The following is a 19267-nucleotide window of genomic DNA, read 5'->3' on the forward strand; positions in this document are numbered from 1 at the left end:
ATGTATGTATTATTTATCTTAGTATTATATGCACCATTAGTGATAAAACTAGGTAATTTACAAGCATACATAGACTCAATTTATGGTTATTTTTCTAATTATTATGCATGATGTGATTTGAATGAAAATTTGAGGGTTATAATAACTATGGGATGAGTATTTGAGACAAATTGTTAGCAATTTAGTTTTTATAAACAATGACAGGGTAATTTGAATGAAAATTTTGAGGGTATAAAATTCATGAGGTTACCTTAGATTATTATATTTTATAATAGTGAGGTGGGTAATTTAGAAGTAAAAGCAAAGATTTATTTTATGCCATTGTTCATAATGGTAGATTTGGGCATTTTTTAGAAAACAGAGTGGTCGCCATATCTTTATGATTTTTGAGAAATACTTTAGGAATTTTTTCTACTCCTTGTGCTCTAAATTATAAGTCGCTTTGACTTTTTTTTGGTATACGTAGCAAATTCGGTGTACCAAAAAATCAAAGTGGCTTATAATTTATAACGGAGGGAGTAGTGCATCTTGTTGTCCCTTCAATTAGTAATAAGTAATAATAATAAGAAGAAGAAGATGGCTACAGTGGCTTATCTGATTATCCAGTTGTTTTACTTGCAGACCGGCACTAGATTAGCATCTAACAACTTACATGGTATCGCTGTCTTAAGCTGTTTTTTTCTTTTTGACTGTCGTCTTAAGCTGTTCTATAGGTGCGTGATTGAGCTACAATAACTTGTGACAAACAAACATCCAGTCAACTGAAACATGGTACTCCATAACTGTATTGCCGTAATCAGCCTTGTTCTTTGGGTCAAAAACAATATAGATTATACATATATATATATCGTTTATGAACATTACACAAACAGGGCCAACAAACAAACTAACTAAAACCTCTTTTGGCAACATATTTCCACAGGATTAATACGTGCCCCTTCTGTTGCCGTTCCATGAATAATGTTACCGCTATTACATTGCTTTTTCGCAGCAGTGTGACCGTCTGAAAAGCTGTATACGGCCTCAGTGAACGCCGGCGGCGAGCCTGGCTCTCAAGTCCTTCCTTAAGATCTTGCCGGACGGGTTCTTGGGGATGGATTCGGTGAAGAAAACCTTGTGGACCTTCTTGTAGAAAACCACCTGCAGCATTACATTTATTTGAGATTTCAGTCTCAAGACCCAGCTCTTTATTTGCAGAAACTTCTGCAACGGTGTTCTGGTCTTACTACTAAATAATTGTTCCTGAACAAATGCGGATAATTTCTTGTATTGGTTTGGTTCAACGGAAGCATAAGAAACATGGTGTTGTTTTTACCTCCTTGGCGACAAATTGCTTGATCTCATCCTCGGTGACTTCAGAGCCTTCGGTCCGCACGATGAAGGCGACAGGGATTTCACCAGCAAGATCATCCTTCATTCTGTGGGAAGAGATGGAGAGGTTTTTGAAAATTCAATCCAAGAAACTGGCAGTGCAGGCTGCGCTGTGGTTCCATGTGAAGGCATCGATGAGCAACTTACGACACGACGGCGGCGTCCTTGATCTCCGGGTGCGTGATGAGGAGCGCCTCGAGCTCCGCCGGCGGCACCTGGAACCCCTTGTACTTGATGATCTCCTTGAGCCTGTCGACGATGAAGATCTCGTCGTCGTCGTCGACGTAGCCGATGTCGCCGGTGTGCAGCCAGCCGTCCTTGTCGATGGTGTTCTTTGTCGACTCGGGGTCGTTCAGGTAACCTGAATGGTTGATCGGTAGCATCAAGTTAGTTTGGCAGAGCCAGAACCGACCGGTAAAACAAATTCAGCAATGGCAGAAATTGTTTGTCAATTTAATTTTTATTTTTTAAACAAACAAAGCAAAGGTGTGGGTGAAAAGATCCTGTGCGGACAGATGCCATCAAATATAGAGTTTGGTTTGGTCAGGTTTGGCAAGACATACTCTTCAACGATAAGACTGAAAAAAGGCAATAATTGACTTGTGAATTGTGATGCACCGATTTCCTTTCCTCGCCCAAGCATTTGCTTGCTGTCTCGGTCACGCGATGGTTCACCAAACATTTGCTAGCATTTCAGTTTCAGGTCCTCGTTTCTCTGATCGCTATGTCGTCAGACAGAGATAGGTAGGACGAGAGAACGACGGACATGACACTGCAGCGGACGCGACGTGATGCCGTCCTCGCACTCCCACGCCAGGTAGTACCGACGACCAATCATGCGCTCATATTAGGTAGACCAATAACCTAACCAACTGCCGTTCGGAAGTCCAGCGGAAAAGCAAGCTCTCTGCGTCTGTCCTCGGCTAGTGTTCACTGTTCAGTGTTCGCCGACGCGGTGGTGCCGTCGGATCATGCGATTCTGTGGCGGTGCAAGCAGTCAAGCTCAGGTCAGTCGATGGCAATCAGGCAAATGGTATGGAGGTGGATCAAGTGGAGGCCAGCACAGCAGCATTGGGCATTTGGTTGGTGTTGGTTCCTGGAATCCTGGTCGACTGTTCCACCACCGGCGATGGACGTGAACGTTCATGACCCGCCATGACCATGAGCGTCCAACTTTCTCCACCAAAGTTTGACTTCTCTAAAAATTCTTCTATCTATCTATGTGCGTCCAAAATTCTTCTATCTAAAAAACATGCCAACAAGACTTGCTATGCTAGCTGCAGTGCACCCTCAATCATGTGGCGTGGTGGCGACATGGTCCTTTTTTTCGCAAATAAAAAAAAAAGGAGACTTGCGACTTGGACGCCGCGGCCGTGCCCCCATAGCGACGATGCGCTGTTCCCGGCAGCTGGAGAAGCGGGGGAGAATGATACGCAAGTCGCTGCTCGCCATGCCCAACTACCATGCCCGCGGCTGCTATGCAGAAAACGCGAAAACGTGCGGTGGACGGGGAACCAAACGTAATGGAAAACTTGGACCAGATCACCACTAACAAATCCCTTTTCCAAAGTCGCCGGCTACCAAATTGGCGCGAACGAACGGAGCACCACCGAGCACGCCACATGGTTTCTAGCGCACCTTTGTCGACGAGTGGAATTCTTTCTACCCCCTGTGGCTTTGCAGACGGTGTCAATGGCACGATGGTCCCTCATACGACGATGACGAAACCGACGAAAAAGATGTCCAAATTCCTCCTACATTTCAAGAGAATGGTTGGTGGGGTTCGTTCAAAGCAGGGGATCTTCAACTGCTGATTCACGTGGAACGACTAGCCAGCCGGTTTTTCTTGCATTCAGATGCCCCCACCCCCCCCAGTTTAAATGCCGATTTGCGAATGGGTTTTGGGCGACTGTTGTCGCGTGGCCTCGCAGGGAACAAACGGATTAGTTGCAACCTAAGTACTCCGACCAAACAATGGAAATTTCTGTCCACATCACCATTCACCAAAGCTGTACCCACCACTGTTCTCCCCAAATGGGACTCGTGCTCCACTAGTGCAGCAGCACCACATGGGCCCACGGCGCGCGGTGTCCGCACTAGCGGCACATGGGCCCACGTGACAGTGCCACGGACGTGGCCTCAAGCGCCAGCCAGGTCGGCGTCAGGGGCGTGGCGTGCCAGCAGCCGGGTTGGCGCTCACGACATGCGAAAGTGAAGCTTGCAAGGATGGATAGCCCCAGTACGAGTACGAGAGCTACAACAAGCCTACGACTACGACTACAAGGTGGTCAGACAACGACTGGGGCAGTGGCCAGTGGCGCTTACCTATCATGATCTGCTCCCCGCGGATGCAGATCTCGCCGGGCTGGTTCCGGCCGAGGGCGGCGCCGGTGTCGGGGTCGACGATCTTCAGCGCCGCGTTCCGCACCACGGTGCCGCACGACCCGGACTTGACCTGGAACGGCTCCTTGGCGAACGCCAGGCACATCGCCAGCACGGGCCCCGCCTCCGTCATCCCGTACCCCTGCCCGAGCACGGCGTTGGGGATCTTGGTCATGAAGGCGTCCTGGAGCTCCTTGCCCATGGGCGCGGCGCCGGACATGACCATGCGGATGGAGGCGAGGTCGTCCGCGGTCACGCGGGGGCTCTTGGCGATCTCCACCACGATGGGCGGCACGAAGGGCGCGATGGTGATGGCGTGCTTGCGCACCAGGTCCACCAGCGCGCCCAGGTCGAACTTGCGCATGATCACGATGGTGGAGCCCGCGCGCAGGCCCGCCAGCAGCACCGAGTTGAGCGAGTAGATGTGGAACAGCGGCAGCAGGCACAGCACCACGTCGTCCTTGCTGAAGTACAGGTTCGGGTTCTCGCCATCAACCTTCATCATCAGACATCAGTGGTCAGTTAGCATCTAGCAGCAGTCAGTTGCATTTCAGCATTTGCAAAACTAGTGGTAGTATGTTTTGGCGCCAATGCAAAGAAGAAAGAATCGTCTCGGCGCGAATCTCAACGCGGTTGGCTACTACTTGTTCGGTGACAGTGGCGGGGGACGTGAGGTGGGCCTGCCGCATCCGAACAAATCGAGGAAGCTGCCGGCCGTATGAATCCATGCCATTATTTATGAGCCTAGCGAATGTTCCTCGGCACAGGTTGGGCCCAGCTGTCCTGTCCCCACATGGACGGGGATGTCACCGTGGCCGCGGCGACGGCGACAGAGAGAGAAAGAGTAAGACGTGGAGCACGGCATGGTGTGTACCTGCTGCGCGACGCTGGTGATGAGGCTGCGGTGGGTGAGCATGACGCCCTTGGGGAGTCCCGTGGTGCCGGAGGAGTAAGGCAGCGCGACGACGTCGTCGGGGTGGATGTCGGCGTCGGCCTCCAGCTCCTCGGCCGCGATCACCTCGGCGAACTCCACGCAGCCGTCGAAGCGGCCGTCGACGGTGACGACGGGGATGCCCCGCCCCGCCGCGAACTCGCGCACCTTCTCCACGGCGCAGGCCTCGGTGACGATGATCTTGGCGCCCGCCGCCTCCGCCTGGCGGTGGATCTCGTGCGGGGTGTAGAACGGGTTGGCCGTGGTGGTGGCGGCGCCCAGCCGCGCGGCGCCGAGGAAGGTGAAGGCGAACTCGGGGCAGTTGCGGAGCAGGTTCATCACCACGTCGCCCTTGCCCACGCCCATGGCGCGCAGGCCCGACGCGGCGCGACGGGACAGGGACTCCACCTCCGCGTACGTGTACGACGCGCCGGTCTGCCCGTCGATGAGGCAGGCGCGGTCCGCCACCTCGCTCATCTTCCCGAAGCAGTAGGCGTGCAGCGACTGGCTGCTGTTGATCTCGATGTCGGGAAGCTTCGACCGGAACACTACGGTCTGTTCCTCTGCCGCCGGCTCCGCCACCGGCACCGGCACCGCGACCGCCGTGTCCACGGAACCCATCTCTCCGGCCGGCGAGCTTTGCCCTCTTCCTCTCGGATGGACGACTGGCTTGTCGAACGAGCAGGTAACGCTGCGCTGGGCGGTTGGTTGGATGGTACTATTGGAAGGAAGGAGACGATGGCTGGTGCGGTGTGCGACCTCGCCGGGGCTCTGATCTCCTGGAGGGCAGAGGACCGGCAGGTGACGGGTTATATACGAGCAGGGGAGGACAGGGAGTTGGTGAGTGGGGCCTCGTGGGGATGACGGGTGGGGCCCGGGTGGAAGTGGGGGAGTGGGATTGGAGAGCTACGGCCTACGGGGTTGGTGAGGTGAGGGAGAGAGCGGCTGGGGGCTGTGGTTCGTTGACTGGGACGGGGGCGCCACGTCAACGTCGTTTACCAACCCCATTAGCAGCGGCTGTGTGGTGGCCATTTTATTTTACGGAATCCTTCTCCTCCCATGGAGCTGACCTGAGCAGAGCTGCCAGCTTGCCACCCCGCTGCCAGCGTTTCCGTGGGTGCGGACCTGCGGTTGGTGACGGTAATGGCCATTGTTCATCCAGACCTTCTCAAGTGTCTGAAATCTGAATGCCATACCTGTTCGGCTGGTATTAAAGTCGACTGAAACTGTTTTGTTGTGAGAGAAAAATATTATACCTAATAAGCCGGTTGATAAGTTCCCTGCATTTCCAGAGCCTGGCATGGAAACCTTTGTCTTCCCGTCGAGTTTGCCTAACAGAGCCATACCAGTTCATTTGCGTATTGTCACTTGCCCATTTTGTAGCTCGATTCAGCTGGCTGTCACAGCTGCTCAAGTGATGTAGTACGGCCCTCTCGGCGGGACTGATCACTGATGTGGTTCACCTCCCATAGTCCCAATTAAATTCCCGATCGGCATTTTTTCTAGTACAATTTAGCAATCCCAAATAAATTCTTGATCGGCAATTTTTCTCACGACGGAAGTTCCATGGGAAGCAAATGATGTAAAGCTATACAAACAGGCCACATGATGCTGTTGTCACATAATGTTATTCAGCATGGACATTGGACGGTGAACAACAAACGTTATCAGACGATCTACAGTGTGTCCTCGCTGTGGCGCAATGGTGAAAGCTGAACATATGCACTTGGGGACGAAGTTCAGATTCTGCTGTTGATGACTCCTTTGATATCCTACACGGGAGCACGGGAGTAGACATGCTCATATAAAAGGGATGAAAACTACGGGTGGAAAAAATTCTCCTCCCATTTCCGTTTCTATATTTTTAACGGAAACGGGATCGGGTTCAGGAAAAAAAACGGAATTAAAAAAGGATGGAGATATACGGAAATATGGAAATAAACAAATACGGACGGAGAGCCAGAAAATTAATTTAGAATAACATGATCAAATATTCTCGAGTATACATGAACAAAGTTACAAAATAATATACACGTACGAAGTTATCGGTCCAATATTCACTAGCATGCCATTCTTTAACATATTAACATGCATAATTGGTGATTAGTAGGTTTATGAACATATCAATTCCTAGACATATCTCACATAGATTGAAAACGGGATGAAAAACAGAACAAATACGGGTCAATTCCGGATGAAAACGGGATACAGACGGAAACAGACAGAAAAAACCCCTCTCCAATTTCCGTAAATACGAAAACGGGACCTCACAAATACGGAAATGGATGGAACACAGAACGTTTCAGAACGGGATTTTTTCCATCCGTTTTCAACGCTACTCGTATATACCAATTTACACTTGAGCACTACTCTTATATTAAGTACTTTATCCATCCTATAAATTACAGGTAACATATGTCTTCAGCTATAAATTATATTTAGAAAAAATAGAAGTACTTATCATTTGAATCGGACGGAGCTCTTATCACATAATCATCTTTGGTTGTGGAAATTCGGTTTATGTCATGAGTCATGACCGGTTCAGACCGGCCCAGCAGGTTCACCTACCATGGACCGTCGCGGGCGCAACCGGAGAGCGGCGAAGCATTTCGTCCCGGTCAGCTCGGTTGGTGGGAGTCCGACTCGGGGTGACGCCAACGCCAACGCGATGGCACCCCAGGCAGTCGGATCGCCCCCAGCGGCGGTGCCGCACTGCGCGTTGGGAGCGGCATGGTGGGTCGGTACGTGAGTGGCTCTGTGTCCCCCTGCCGGTGGGCCCTCACGCCCGAGTGGGGTAACCATATACGGCCATACGGGGAAAGGTCGCGGGGGAAAAGCCAGAGCGGGTGGGCGGCGGTTGGGGGAGCGGGTGTTGGTGGAAAGCTGCTCCAGGTCGAACGGGAACCGTCCAAGTCCTGTGCGTGCGTACGTCGCTGCGCCTGCGCGTCCAAAGTCCAAACCCAGGCGACGCACGGCACGGTGGTGGGTTGTTGGGTGGGCCCGCGGTCCCGGCTGCACCAGCCCTCAACTACTACTCCGTATATATATCTTCGGTACAAGTTCACGTATCGACGGGCGATGGCCACGGCGGCGCTTGCAGCTGCGCGTACGTCTTGGTGCGGCTAGCTGGTGCGTGCAACGCTACTCCCCAGCCTGCCACACCGTTCGTTCACATGGACCACGTAGGCGGAGGACCCATGCGCTCTATCGGCACGTGTTGGTACTAATTACTGCTCCTAGTAGCTACTCTGGAGCACCACGATGCGACGACGAATTTGAAGGACGCACAGCAGGTGGCTATGATGATGGTCAGGCGTCTGCTGTCTGCATGTGTGTTCGGACGATCGAATGATCGTTGGATGCTGCTAGTTGTGAACCATACTCTAGTAACCTTGTGCAGGATCGGAAGTCGCCTGAAAACCGGGCCTTGTTTAGATACACTCAAAATTCCAAGTTTTTTCACTCTCTCTCCATCACATCAATTTTTAGCCGTTTGCATGGAGCATTAAATGTAGGTAAAAAAAATAACTAATTGCATAGTTTAGTTGGAAATTACGAGATGAATCTTTTGAGCTTAGTTGGTCCACAATTGGACAATATTTACCAAATAAGACGAAAGTGCTACTATTCATCGGATTGAAATTTTTTTCAATCTAAACAAGGCCCGACTGGCGAGGCGAGGCGAGCTTGCGTTTCCTGGCTGTCGACGCCACCGGAAACGGCGCAGCTGCTAGCCTGGAAGTGGAAGGGAAGATGCCTAATCCCTCTAATGCTTCAGTCGCATCACCTAACACGTTGGAGCATTTGATTATGAGCTAAACACTTGACCATTTCAAACGGTTTTTTTTTATATAGTAAATCGGCTTTGCTCATGTACGCACCCTGACCGGCCGGCCGTACTCGTGCGCTTCCACTCACCGAGTTTTAAACTGTTGGACCCACCCGACAGACAAAAAGTCCGGACCGATACGGCACGCCAATCAAATATGTTCCTTTAAAAAAAAAACATTTACCAGTTTGTACGAGCATGATCGACCGTGGCGTGTTATGCACGCATCACATGATTCCTATTCCTAAGCCGAGCCTTTCCTCGTCCTCTTCTTCTCTCCTACGACTAAAAAAAATAAAGTGTGGATATTTTTGATGCGACATTTGTTTTGATTCGTTCGTCTGCCACGCCTACGATCCCACGACATCTCCCGCATGCTACGATCTTAATTACTGATTGATCGTGCCATTCTCCTTATTGAATATTGCATGTCATGTGATAGAGGAATCATGGCAAAATAGAAAGTAGAAAATTATTGTGCTATCTATATACACATTGCATGTTTGTATGCACCAGCATACATGGCAATGAGCAAAAGAAAAGAGAATTAACACAGAAGGAAAGAGAATTAAGACAAAAGGAACATCTTTGCATTTCTGAGAACCTTGCCAAATATGTCCACATTTAATTACTTCCCCTCTTTGTATTTGCAAAAGGGACAACTTTTTCCTTCTTTTATTTGGTTTTACGCTCACATGTTCCATCGCCCTCACTTGCTGTTTCTTGTTGAAATTGCCCTTGTGTCTGTTTATTTTGAATCATTTCCCCATATCCACGTTCCCCAATCCATTGTCCATCGCGACAGTAGAAACCAGACATCATTTCTTACGTGAACCATAGTTGATGTCATATGTCTTTCATGGATTAGCCTCACAATCCTAAGAGAAGGTCCCTACCTCTCCCTGACTCGAAATCCGGCCTACCAGAGAATCTCCTCGAGTCCATCGGGCAGCGTCTCGCGTCAGGCCACGACACGGCGTCCTTCCGATCCGCTTGCTCCCCATGGCGCCGCTGTCCCGTTCGCGACCTTCGGGCCGCTCTTACTGCTCCCGTTCGACCTCGACTCGGACCACGTCGGCTTCTACTGCGTCCTGGAGAAGGTCTTGTTCAAGACGTTGCCCGACGTACGCGGCAAGGTGGCGTGTGGCTCCTCGTGTGGGTGGCTGGCGCTCATGGACGAGGCGGCGTCCATGACGCTGCTGAATCCATTCGTTGGTGCCCGTACTCCCCGCGTTGAGCTCCCGCCAGCAGGCAAACACGTCGCGGCGGCGTCCTCATCGGAACGCGTATCTAGGGTCCACAGCCGGTGGGTCCTCCATCCCACCAATGACTATAGGGACGCGGATGCCGCAGGTAGAGCCATCAAGCTGAAAGACATGAGGGACGTGTTCTTCCGTGAGATCGTGCTCTCGGCGTCGCCTGACGCCGCCGGCCGTGAGTGCGTGGCCATGGCCATGCTTGGGTGCTCCACGGAGTCACGTTCTGCTAGGTTGGAGTCGACAGTGCATGGACACTACTCGACACCAAACTAGAGTTCTTCGTGGGGTCCATCGTCCACTGCCAAGACAAGTTCTTGGCGATCGACTGCACTAGAGAAATCTTTATCTGTAGCAGCAACGCCGCCAACGCTACTCCAACCACGACGCTGCTGCCATTGTTGTTGCCACCTATGGGGCTCTACCACCGTAGCTATCTGGAATCAAACAGTGAGCTACACATTATGGGTGCTATGGTGAGCACGTTCCACGAGACACAGAGCTTCACCTACAGCAGCGCGATCTACAAGTGTGAAAGGTCCATATGTAGTTTTGGTAATTGAGTGACAACCTAGGTAGACTAATTGTGTTTATATGAGATACATAGGTGAATAGTCTATAGGTACATATGTGTGAGCAACATATGACATGAAGGTAGAAATGGCTTGGAGATGTTGCAAAGCTTATACATGTGATGATGAATGAGCTCATTGCACATGAGACATGACATTGAGTCATGTGATCAAGGCAAAGAAGATCAAGATAAGACTTGGCTTGATGGACCAGTTGCAAGCGTGAAGGGCAAGTCGGAGGCTTTGGAGCGATGGACCGCATGGCAGTGAAGCTTGAGCAAGACTTGACGCTGATGGACAAAGGCAACAGTGAAAAGCAAATGAAGTCAAGATCGATAAACCAATATGATCACGTGATGATATGAAGTTGATCATATCATTGTTGATCGTGTTGGTGCAAGTGTTGCATCGATATTGGAGAAGATGGAATAGAATGCGCAAAGCAAAAGTATAACCTAGGGCATTTCATTTCATCGATCATAGGTGTGTAGAGAAGTTGATAACCGGATTTAGGACAGATGGTCGTACTATCAAGAGGGGCAAACTTGTTTACATATCGATCATCTTGCCACTTGAGTGATCTAACTTTGCATCGTCGCTAGGATTGAGTGGCGTGGTAAGTTGAGTGGCTAATCCTTTGAAAAATGATTATGAAAATGCTAACACACATACACATGGTGGTGTACACTTGGTGGTGTTGGCACATTTACAAAGGAGATGAAGTTGGAGTTGATGCGGATCAACTCGGTGATGAAATGGAGGCGAGAAGGGTTCGCAACTTCATCGGCGAAGTATCCGTCCGTAGAGTGTGGACAGTCCGATGGGGCCACCGACGCCATATACAGAAAAGATAGGGTTTCATAGAGTGCACCGGACGCTAGTCACGCAGTGACCGGACGCTGGGGTCCTACGTCCGGTCAGTGGCAGCAGAGAACGCGCAGGCGTCGGTCTTCGACCGAACGCTGGCGTTGAAAGTGACCGGACGCTGGCTGGGTGCGTTCGGTCATGCTGGTGTGGTGGCGCACAGAGGAGATAGTGAGTGATCGGACGCTGGGCGAGTCCGGTCGGGGGTGACCGGACGCGTCCAGTCATAAGTGGAACCTTACTGGAAGTGACTAGACGCTAGGGTCCTACATCCGGTCGTGGCACTGTGCTACGTCCGGTCATCACTTGACCGTTGGGATCGGGTGCTCACTATTTGAAAAGAGATGATGTGGCAGCCATCCGTTGACCGAACACTGGAAGGGTGCGTCCGGTCAATCTGACCAGAGCATCCGGTCACCCCGAGCTGTGCCTAGTGAAGGGGTACAATGGCTCTATTTTTGCAGAGGCTATAAATAGAAGGGGTCTTGGCCTTGGGCCAGTTGCTGAGCACACTAGAGCCTTAGTGGCTTATGTCGTGGTGCTTGGGAGCTCTCTAACTCACTCTAGCTTAGTAGTGATCATCCGATTGAGTGAGTGAGCGATTTTAGTGCGATTGCATCGTGAGGTTGCATCGAGTGGTATTAGGTGATCGAGTTGCAAGCCGATGGTGCTTGTTACTCTTGGAGGTTGCCACCTCCTAGATGGCTTGGTGGTGGTCTCTGTCGAAGCCCACAAGAAGCTTGTGCGGTGCTCCGGAGAAGAGCTTTGTGAGGGGCATTGTGCTCGCCCCGTGGGAGCCACAAAGAGCAACTCTAGTTGAGCGTGTCATTGAGCTACACTCACTTTCGGGGTAGGTTCTTGCGATGCCCGACGTGTGGGCTTGGTGGGTAATGCCAATTAGCCGCCGAACCACCAAGTGAGCGGTCGACACAACGGAGACTAGCGTGTTGGCAAGCACGTGAATCTCAGAAGAAAAATCATCATGTCAACCTTGTTCTTCCTGTTGGTTTGCAATCCCCTTACACAAGCTTGTAATTACTTTTATATACATTGTGCTTGTGTAGTTGCTCTTGTAATTAGTTAGCTTATGTAGCTCACTTGCATGACTAATTTGGTTTATGTAACTTTATTAGTCATATTGCTTAGTTTGTGTTGCTAAGTATTTACGCTCTCTAATTAGGCATTGGTTGCTGAAAGGTCCTAATATGGCTAGAGGGGGGGTGAATAGCCTATTTAAAAATCTACAAATTAACTAGAGTAATTTGATTAGTATGACAAATAGCGTAATGCAAACTTGCTCTAGCTCTACAAGGGTTGCAAGCCACCTATCCAACAATTCTAGTTGCAATGATTACTTAGGCACACAAACTTGCTACTTCAAAGAGCTCAACTAGATGAATGTAAATAATAAAGCAAGCTCTCAATTCTAATTACACTAAAGAGCTTGTATCAACTAGTTTGCAAGAATGTAAACAAGTAAGTAGGGTGATTATACCGCCGTGTAGGGGATGAACCAATCACAAGATGAAGATCAAGCCAATCACCAGGAGAATGCAAATGACAAGAGACAACCGATTTTTCTCCCGAGATTCATGTGCTTGCCAACACGCTAGTCCCCATTGTATCGACCAACACTTGGTGGTTCGGCGGCTAAGAGGTATTTCACAAACCTCGTCCACACGATTGGACACCGCAAGAACCGACCCACAAGTAAGGTAACTCAATGACACGAGCAATTTACTAGAGTTACCTTTCGGCACTCCGCCGGGGAAGGTACAACTCCCCTTACAATCACCGAAGGCGGCCACGAACAATCACCAACTCGTGTCGATCCTCCACCGCTGCTCCAATCGTCTAGGTGGTGGCAACCACCAAGAGAAACAAGTGAAATCCGCAGCGCAACATGAATACCAAGTGCCTCTAGATGCAATCACTCAAGCAATGCACTTGGATTCTCTCCCAATCTCACAATGATGATGGATCAATGATGGAGATGAGTGGGAGGGCTTTGGCTAAGCTCACAAGGTTGTTATATCAATAAAAATGTGCAAGAGTTATCCCTTGAGCCGGCCATGGGGCTATAAATAGAGCCTCCATCAAATAGAGCCGTTATACCCCTTCACTGGGCAAAACGCGCTGTGACCGGACGCTCCGGTCATACTGACCGGACGCTGGCCCTCAGCGTCCGGTCGCCCGATGGATGCCACGCGTCACCAGCTTCAAACGCTGTTCGTCAGATTTCAACGGCTACGAAGCTGACCGGACGCTCCGGTAAAACTGACCGGACACTAAAGCCCCAGCGTCCGGTCGTTTCCACTAAGCTCCCCGAGGCATATTTTTCCGACCAGACACGTCCGGTCCACCTTGACCGGACGCAGCCGGCGTCCGGTGCTCAACCCTTAGCCACTGTGCAGACCCGTCAGTTTGACCGGACGCAGAAACCAGCGTCCGGTGCATCTCAGGTCCAGCGTCCGGTGCAACACCGAAACTGGCGACCTCTCTGCCAGCTCGACCGGACGCAGCCTTTCAGCGTCCGGTCGCTGAGTGACCCAGCGTCCGGTCAGTAGACCGACGCCAGCATCATTTTGACCAACTCCATTTCAACTCTAACTTCTTCACCCTTGCTCAAGTGTGCCAACTACCAACAATTTTGCATCCAACGCAATAGAAAATAGACATTCCATTTTCCCGAAAGCGCCGAATGCACATGTGTTAGCATATTTTCACAAATATTATCAAGGGTGTTAGCACTCCACTAGATCCTAAATACATATGCAACGAGTTAGAGCATCTAGTGGCACTTTGATAACTGCATTCCGATATGAGTTTCACTCCTCTTAATAGTACGGCTATCTATCCTAAATATGATCACACTCACTAAGTGTCTTGATCACTAAAACAAAATGGCTCCTACATTTTATACCTTTGCCTTGAGACTTTTGTTTTTCTCTTTCTTCTTTTCCAAGTTCAAGCATTTGATCATCACCATGCTATCACCATTTTCATGATCTTCGTTATTGCTTCATCACTTGGAGTAGTGCTACCTATCTCATAATCATCTTGATAAACTATGTTAGCACTTAGGGTTTCATCAATTAACCAAAACCAAACTAGAGCTTTCAGTTGCCTTATTATTAAGCATTGCTAGTGAGCTTAGGCGGCTTGGTGCTTTTGCTTACTAGCATGTGTAGAAGCTTCTCCGTTGTTTAAAGTACTAGTGGCATAGATTTGTGTGATCTTGCTTTCAGAATTGATTAGGTAAGTTCTAACTAGCCCGACATCTTAGTTACTTAATTAGGATCTTTGTAAGGTACTAGAGAACTTTGATAGAGGGGTATAGTCCTGACTAGACCGAATTATTTTAATTCCACATTTGTTTTTGTTAGCCGACGTGATTATTTTTAGAAATGACTATTCATCCTCCTCTAGCCCGCCATCTCGACCTTACAAAATGCAACCTTCACGATCGTACGCCGGAGTGGTCTAGGGTGATGGACATCGGTGATCAAACCCTATTTGTGTCTAAACATTTCAATAAAAGCTTCAGTGAAATAAGTATATCCAGGTACAAGAAAACAAAATCTACATATCTAAGTCATTGTATGGGGATCCATACGACTTGGTCCATCGATTGAAGATCGTTGATATTGCTACCGGCGCATCCGAAGTGAAGCCTGTCCAGAAAAAGATGTAGGGTTCTAAGGCTCTAGGTTAGATTCGACCCAATCTTTAAAAGGGAGGTACGTTGATGTTCTTCAGAGGTTTATTACTTCAAATACTCATATTAGGGCAAGCGTGGTTGGGATATTTTTCGCTTCTGCACACAAGCAGTGGCTAAAAGAATTCGATATATGCCACATTTAGTTATTACTATTAGTTCGCGAACTAAATTAATTCAAACAAAATCTTAACTGACATACATTATATGTACGAATGCAGCCAATTCTCTCCTTTTATATTCAACTAGGTAACGTGACCATACGTTGCTACGAGATAATTAAATCTTTTATACTAAAAATACACGGATCCCACGATAAGATAACAATACTGTTAAATTAAATACCGACGTTAAAGTGACATTTAATTCAAAAAGCAAGTTTGTGAAATTAATACAGTCACAAAGAGCGCGGCGTCGTAGGCTCACAAACTCTACCGTATAGACTTTTTCTTGATATGGCTAAGATAATATTTTATATCGGCAGAAAGAATTCTCCGATATCCATTTCTTTCATGCGCCAATAAATTCATAAATAAGTTCCGTTGCATCTCCATATAATTCTGTACACAGGCTCGAGTATATATGTCAGTGCCTGTCGCATGGGTAATACTGCGTCTCTTGAAAAATCTCTCATAAAATTTTAAAACAAAGTATGTTATACTCACCGTATAAATATGTGTAGCTTTAGAACTATTCCACACAGACATATATTGTATAATATTGGTATCCACTTGAATGTTTGTTCCAAGATATTGAATTGGGTGTTGTAATTCTTAATTTCAACACATTTTTTAGGTCAAGGTAACCAATGGTGATACTTTTCTTAGTGGTGCATAATTTTATGGTGCACCTCTTGATTATCTGAGTAAGGACAAGTTAGCACTGCAAAGACTCAGAAAAGCTGCTGAGAAGACCAAGGTTGAGTTTTTCTCTACTATACATACTAAAACATATGTCCCCGTTTATTATTGTCGATGCTTTTGATACAAAACAATTCAACATTACCATGATCAGATATAAGTTTGAGTCTTTTGTGAGCAATCTCATAGAGGGACTCTCATCCTTTATGTGATCTGCCTTAAGGATATTGGTAGGACTATGGACCCATATTGGAATGTCGCATCAAAAAGTATCCACGTTTTGTCCATGATTTATTTTCCATGAATACATGTGGATACTATGATAACACTAACTACACCAAATGAAAGATTAGAGAGAATTTACATTGCCTCTAGAAAAATTTATTTATTAAGTTCTTTGGACTCTACATGTAATTTTTAAATATCTGTGTGCATGTCTTACCTCGTATCCTAATTTAAAATTTTGTAGCTTAATTAGAATATTTAGGTGATTGTATTTATATAATATTCAATACAAGAATAATCTATGCATGATCTTCTTGAAAGATTTCTACAGTATAAAGACATCTTCGTTTTTCATGCATGCCCGTGCTAACGCTACGGTAAAAACAAAAGGACAATATATCAATTAAAAAATAAAAACAAAACTCATGCTCAAAATCAAAGAGATAAATAATGGATGCTTGAATTTTGTCATCCATTATCTACTGGCGTGCCTATAAAATAGACTGAATAAATAATTAAACATAGATTGAAAATTAAATTAATGAAAGGATCATTGCAAGACATCAATCATCTTATAACTTCGGACAATATCGCAAAGCTACTAAAAACTGTAACCGTACCCTCACATCAAACATCGTCTAGATAAATGAATTATAATGAAAGAAATGGATATCGGAGATTTTTTTTGCTAATATAAAATATTATCTTAGCCCTATTACGAAAAGATCTATAAAGTAGAGTTTGTGAGCCTGCGACGCCGTGCACTCCGTGACCGTGTTAAATTCATAAACTTTGCTTTTTGGATTAAATGTCACTTTAATGTTGGTATTTAATTTTTACAGTATTGTTATCTTATCGTGCGATCCATGTGTTTTTAGTATAAATTATTAGTTATCCCGTAGCAACGCACGGGCACGCTACCTAGTCTTATAATAAAAAAAAGAGTCTGGCTAGTCAACAATGGAGTGTTTTCGAAGCTTTTGACACCTAATTTTTTTCCATGTATTTGCACTTACTTTTAGCTATATTTACACTGTCTTATTACTATATTTAAAATGGTTTTCTTCGATGTAATTTATTGGACAGAGTAGTGTAATTTAGGAAGATTGCAGATCTCAGAGAAATATATGCCAATTTTTTTTTAAAATAACAAATTATTTCTATAGATTGCAGATATGAGAGAGATGTATGTCAAATTGTTCATAAATTTTGGAAAATTTTTCAAATTGCTCACAAATTACGGTGGGTCCCACCCTCCCCAACCTTACCCTTCCCTTTCCTTCTGTGAGCAGTACATGCCCGACGCCGGCGAAGCTACTGTGACTGCTCGGCCTGGGGCAGCAATGGTGGAGGGAGCATGCCTAGGGACGCCGGCCGGCTTGGGGGCGGCGGTGGAGGAGAGAGCAGGCCTGGGGCGACGGCGGCGGTCAGCTTGGAACTTCGGAGACGCACGACAGGAAGCAGTGTTGGTTGGGAGAGATAAAAAAATCGGGTGCTGGGTTCGTCTCAAACGCAATTGTCTAAAAATAATGCTCTGAACTTTGACTGCGGTAGATACACAACTGAATTCACTTTGCAATACATTATCGCTTCAACGACTGCATTTTGAGTGCTATATTTGTACTCCCTCCCTCGGTCCCTAAATAAATAAGTGTCGCTCTCGGTTTCCTAGGAGTCAAAGCTCTTTTAATTTTGACCAAATATATATAAGAAAATATTATTATATTTACAGTACACAATTAGTATCGTTAGATAGATGGTTGAATCTATTTTTATAATAAATTTATTTAGAGATATAAACATTGTTAATATTTTTTTATAAATTTAGTCAAACTTAAGAAAGTTTGTCTGGCACAAATAACATAGCGACGCTTGTTTAGAGACGAGGAAGTACGTCAATATCTCGTGTTGATGACTGCTGAGTGATAACACTGTTAGAAACAAGAAGACCGTAGTCCATATACTCCTCGATACTAAAATAATACTCCCTCCATTCCAGACAACAATCCCAGTCCAAACCTTCAAAATATAGACGCTTGGAATTTATACCAAGTTAGTCTTGCCTGGATTCAAACCAAACAGGCCGTTCACAAACCCTGCAACTCCACTGAAACCATCGGCGCCAAATGCGGACATGCCCACATCCATTGGTCCTCAGACCTCAGTAGTCAGTTGTCGTGTGCAAATTATATTGTTGAAGATGAAGATATCACAAGGCGCTGCCAATAAACCTGTATCATCCAGTAGTAGTTTTTTTTTTGGAGCAACAGTAGTAGTTTTTAGTGTAACATACAGTAGTAAATTCAAGGGTACTGATAGCTTCCAATTTTGCCAAACACTAGCATATATCCACCTGTCATTTCTTGAGCAAACATCACGGAGGCCTGACAGCTACGGCTACGATAAATCTAGCGTGGTATGCTGCGGTAGGGTCGTGTTGTGTTTGGACCGCATGTCCGCATAGCGAGCATTTTGTTTCTCCTGGCCAACCAACCTTGACAATGAGAATAGCACCTCTCTCTTACGGGCGTGACGTGTGCAAAATAAACAACAGCTGAGCAACTTGTATCGAACAAAAGTGACTGAAAATGTGTCTGTGATAGTCGATTGATCGTGATTGCATTCATCCCTTACCAACAACATTATTATTTGTTACTGAAACAGTACAAAATATGTAATTGTCATAGGAACATAGCACTCCCAATCATACCATAAGGAATACAAGAGCATCTCCAAAAGTCTTTCTTAGACTATGTATCTGAATCCTCATTTAGAGAACTATTTAAATTTCTCTATATCTTGTGTACACTTTGAATAGTCACTCATGATCCCCGTCTTTGACTAGCGAGAAGCCAAAAATAGATGATGGCAGCATTTGAAGACCTAATTAAAGAAGCTATTCGTATCAATATAGAAGAATATAAAAGATCTCTTGGAGTTGCTCTTGCTTCCATATTATTATGAGGTACCTAATTACATGTTTTCTCCACTAGTACAAAAAAGATTTTTAGGAACGCCTCCCTTTTCTATCAGAGGCGGTTAAACTAATACGCCGCCTCTAACGTCGCCGGGGAGCACCGTAGCTCCGTGACTGTCGCTAAAAATCTATTTTCAGGGGCAGTTCCATTAATAAATCCGCCTCTAAAAATGTATCCATTTTTAGGGGCGATTTCGTTAAGGGAACCGCCTCTGAAAATGTTATTTTCAAGGACAGTTGCTTATGTCAACCGTCTCTGAAAATAAGTGATTTTCAGAGGCG

General features: G+C 46.8%; 1 protein-coding gene across 1 annotated transcript; it reads right to left on the reverse strand.

Moving 5' to 3' along the window:
* Positions 1 to 754: 754 nt before the first annotated feature.
* On the reverse strand, positions 755 to 5459 carry LOC136466741 (4-coumarate--CoA ligase 3-like). Its single transcript, XM_066465245.1, has 5 exons — positions 4628 to 5459; positions 3697 to 4249; positions 1519 to 1732; positions 1316 to 1418; positions 755 to 1140 (listed from the first exon to the last, which is right to left on the reverse strand). Exons 1-5 carry the CDS (start codon positions 5303 to 5305, stop codon positions 1024 to 1026), a joined length of 1665 nt encoding a protein of 554 aa, XP_066321342.1. The 5' UTR covers positions 5306 to 5459; the 3' UTR covers positions 755 to 1023.
* Positions 5460 to 19267: the final 13808 nt, after the last annotated feature.

This window comes from Miscanthus floridulus, chromosome 7 (assembly GCF_019320115.1).
Source record: "Miscanthus floridulus cultivar M001 chromosome 7, ASM1932011v1, whole genome shotgun sequence".
NCBI classification, from domain to species: Eukaryota; Viridiplantae; Streptophyta; class Magnoliopsida; order Poales; family Poaceae; genus Miscanthus; species Miscanthus floridulus.

Excerpts from the sequence above, each read along its gene's own strand:
- LOC136466741 (XM_066465245.1), bottom strand. The coding sequence starts at position 5,305 with ATGGGTTCCGTGGACACGGCGGTCGCGGTGCCGGTGCCGGTGGCGGAG. Across the intron at positions 1,419-1,518 it reads AAGGACGCCGCCGTCGTGTC|AATGAAGGATGATCTTGCTG; the intron begins GTAAGTTGCTCA and ends CTCTTCCCACAG. Across the intron at positions 1,141-1,315 it reads AGCAATTTGTCGCCAAGGAG|GTGGTTTTCTACAAGAAGGT; the intron begins GTAAAAACAACA and ends GTAATGCTGCAG.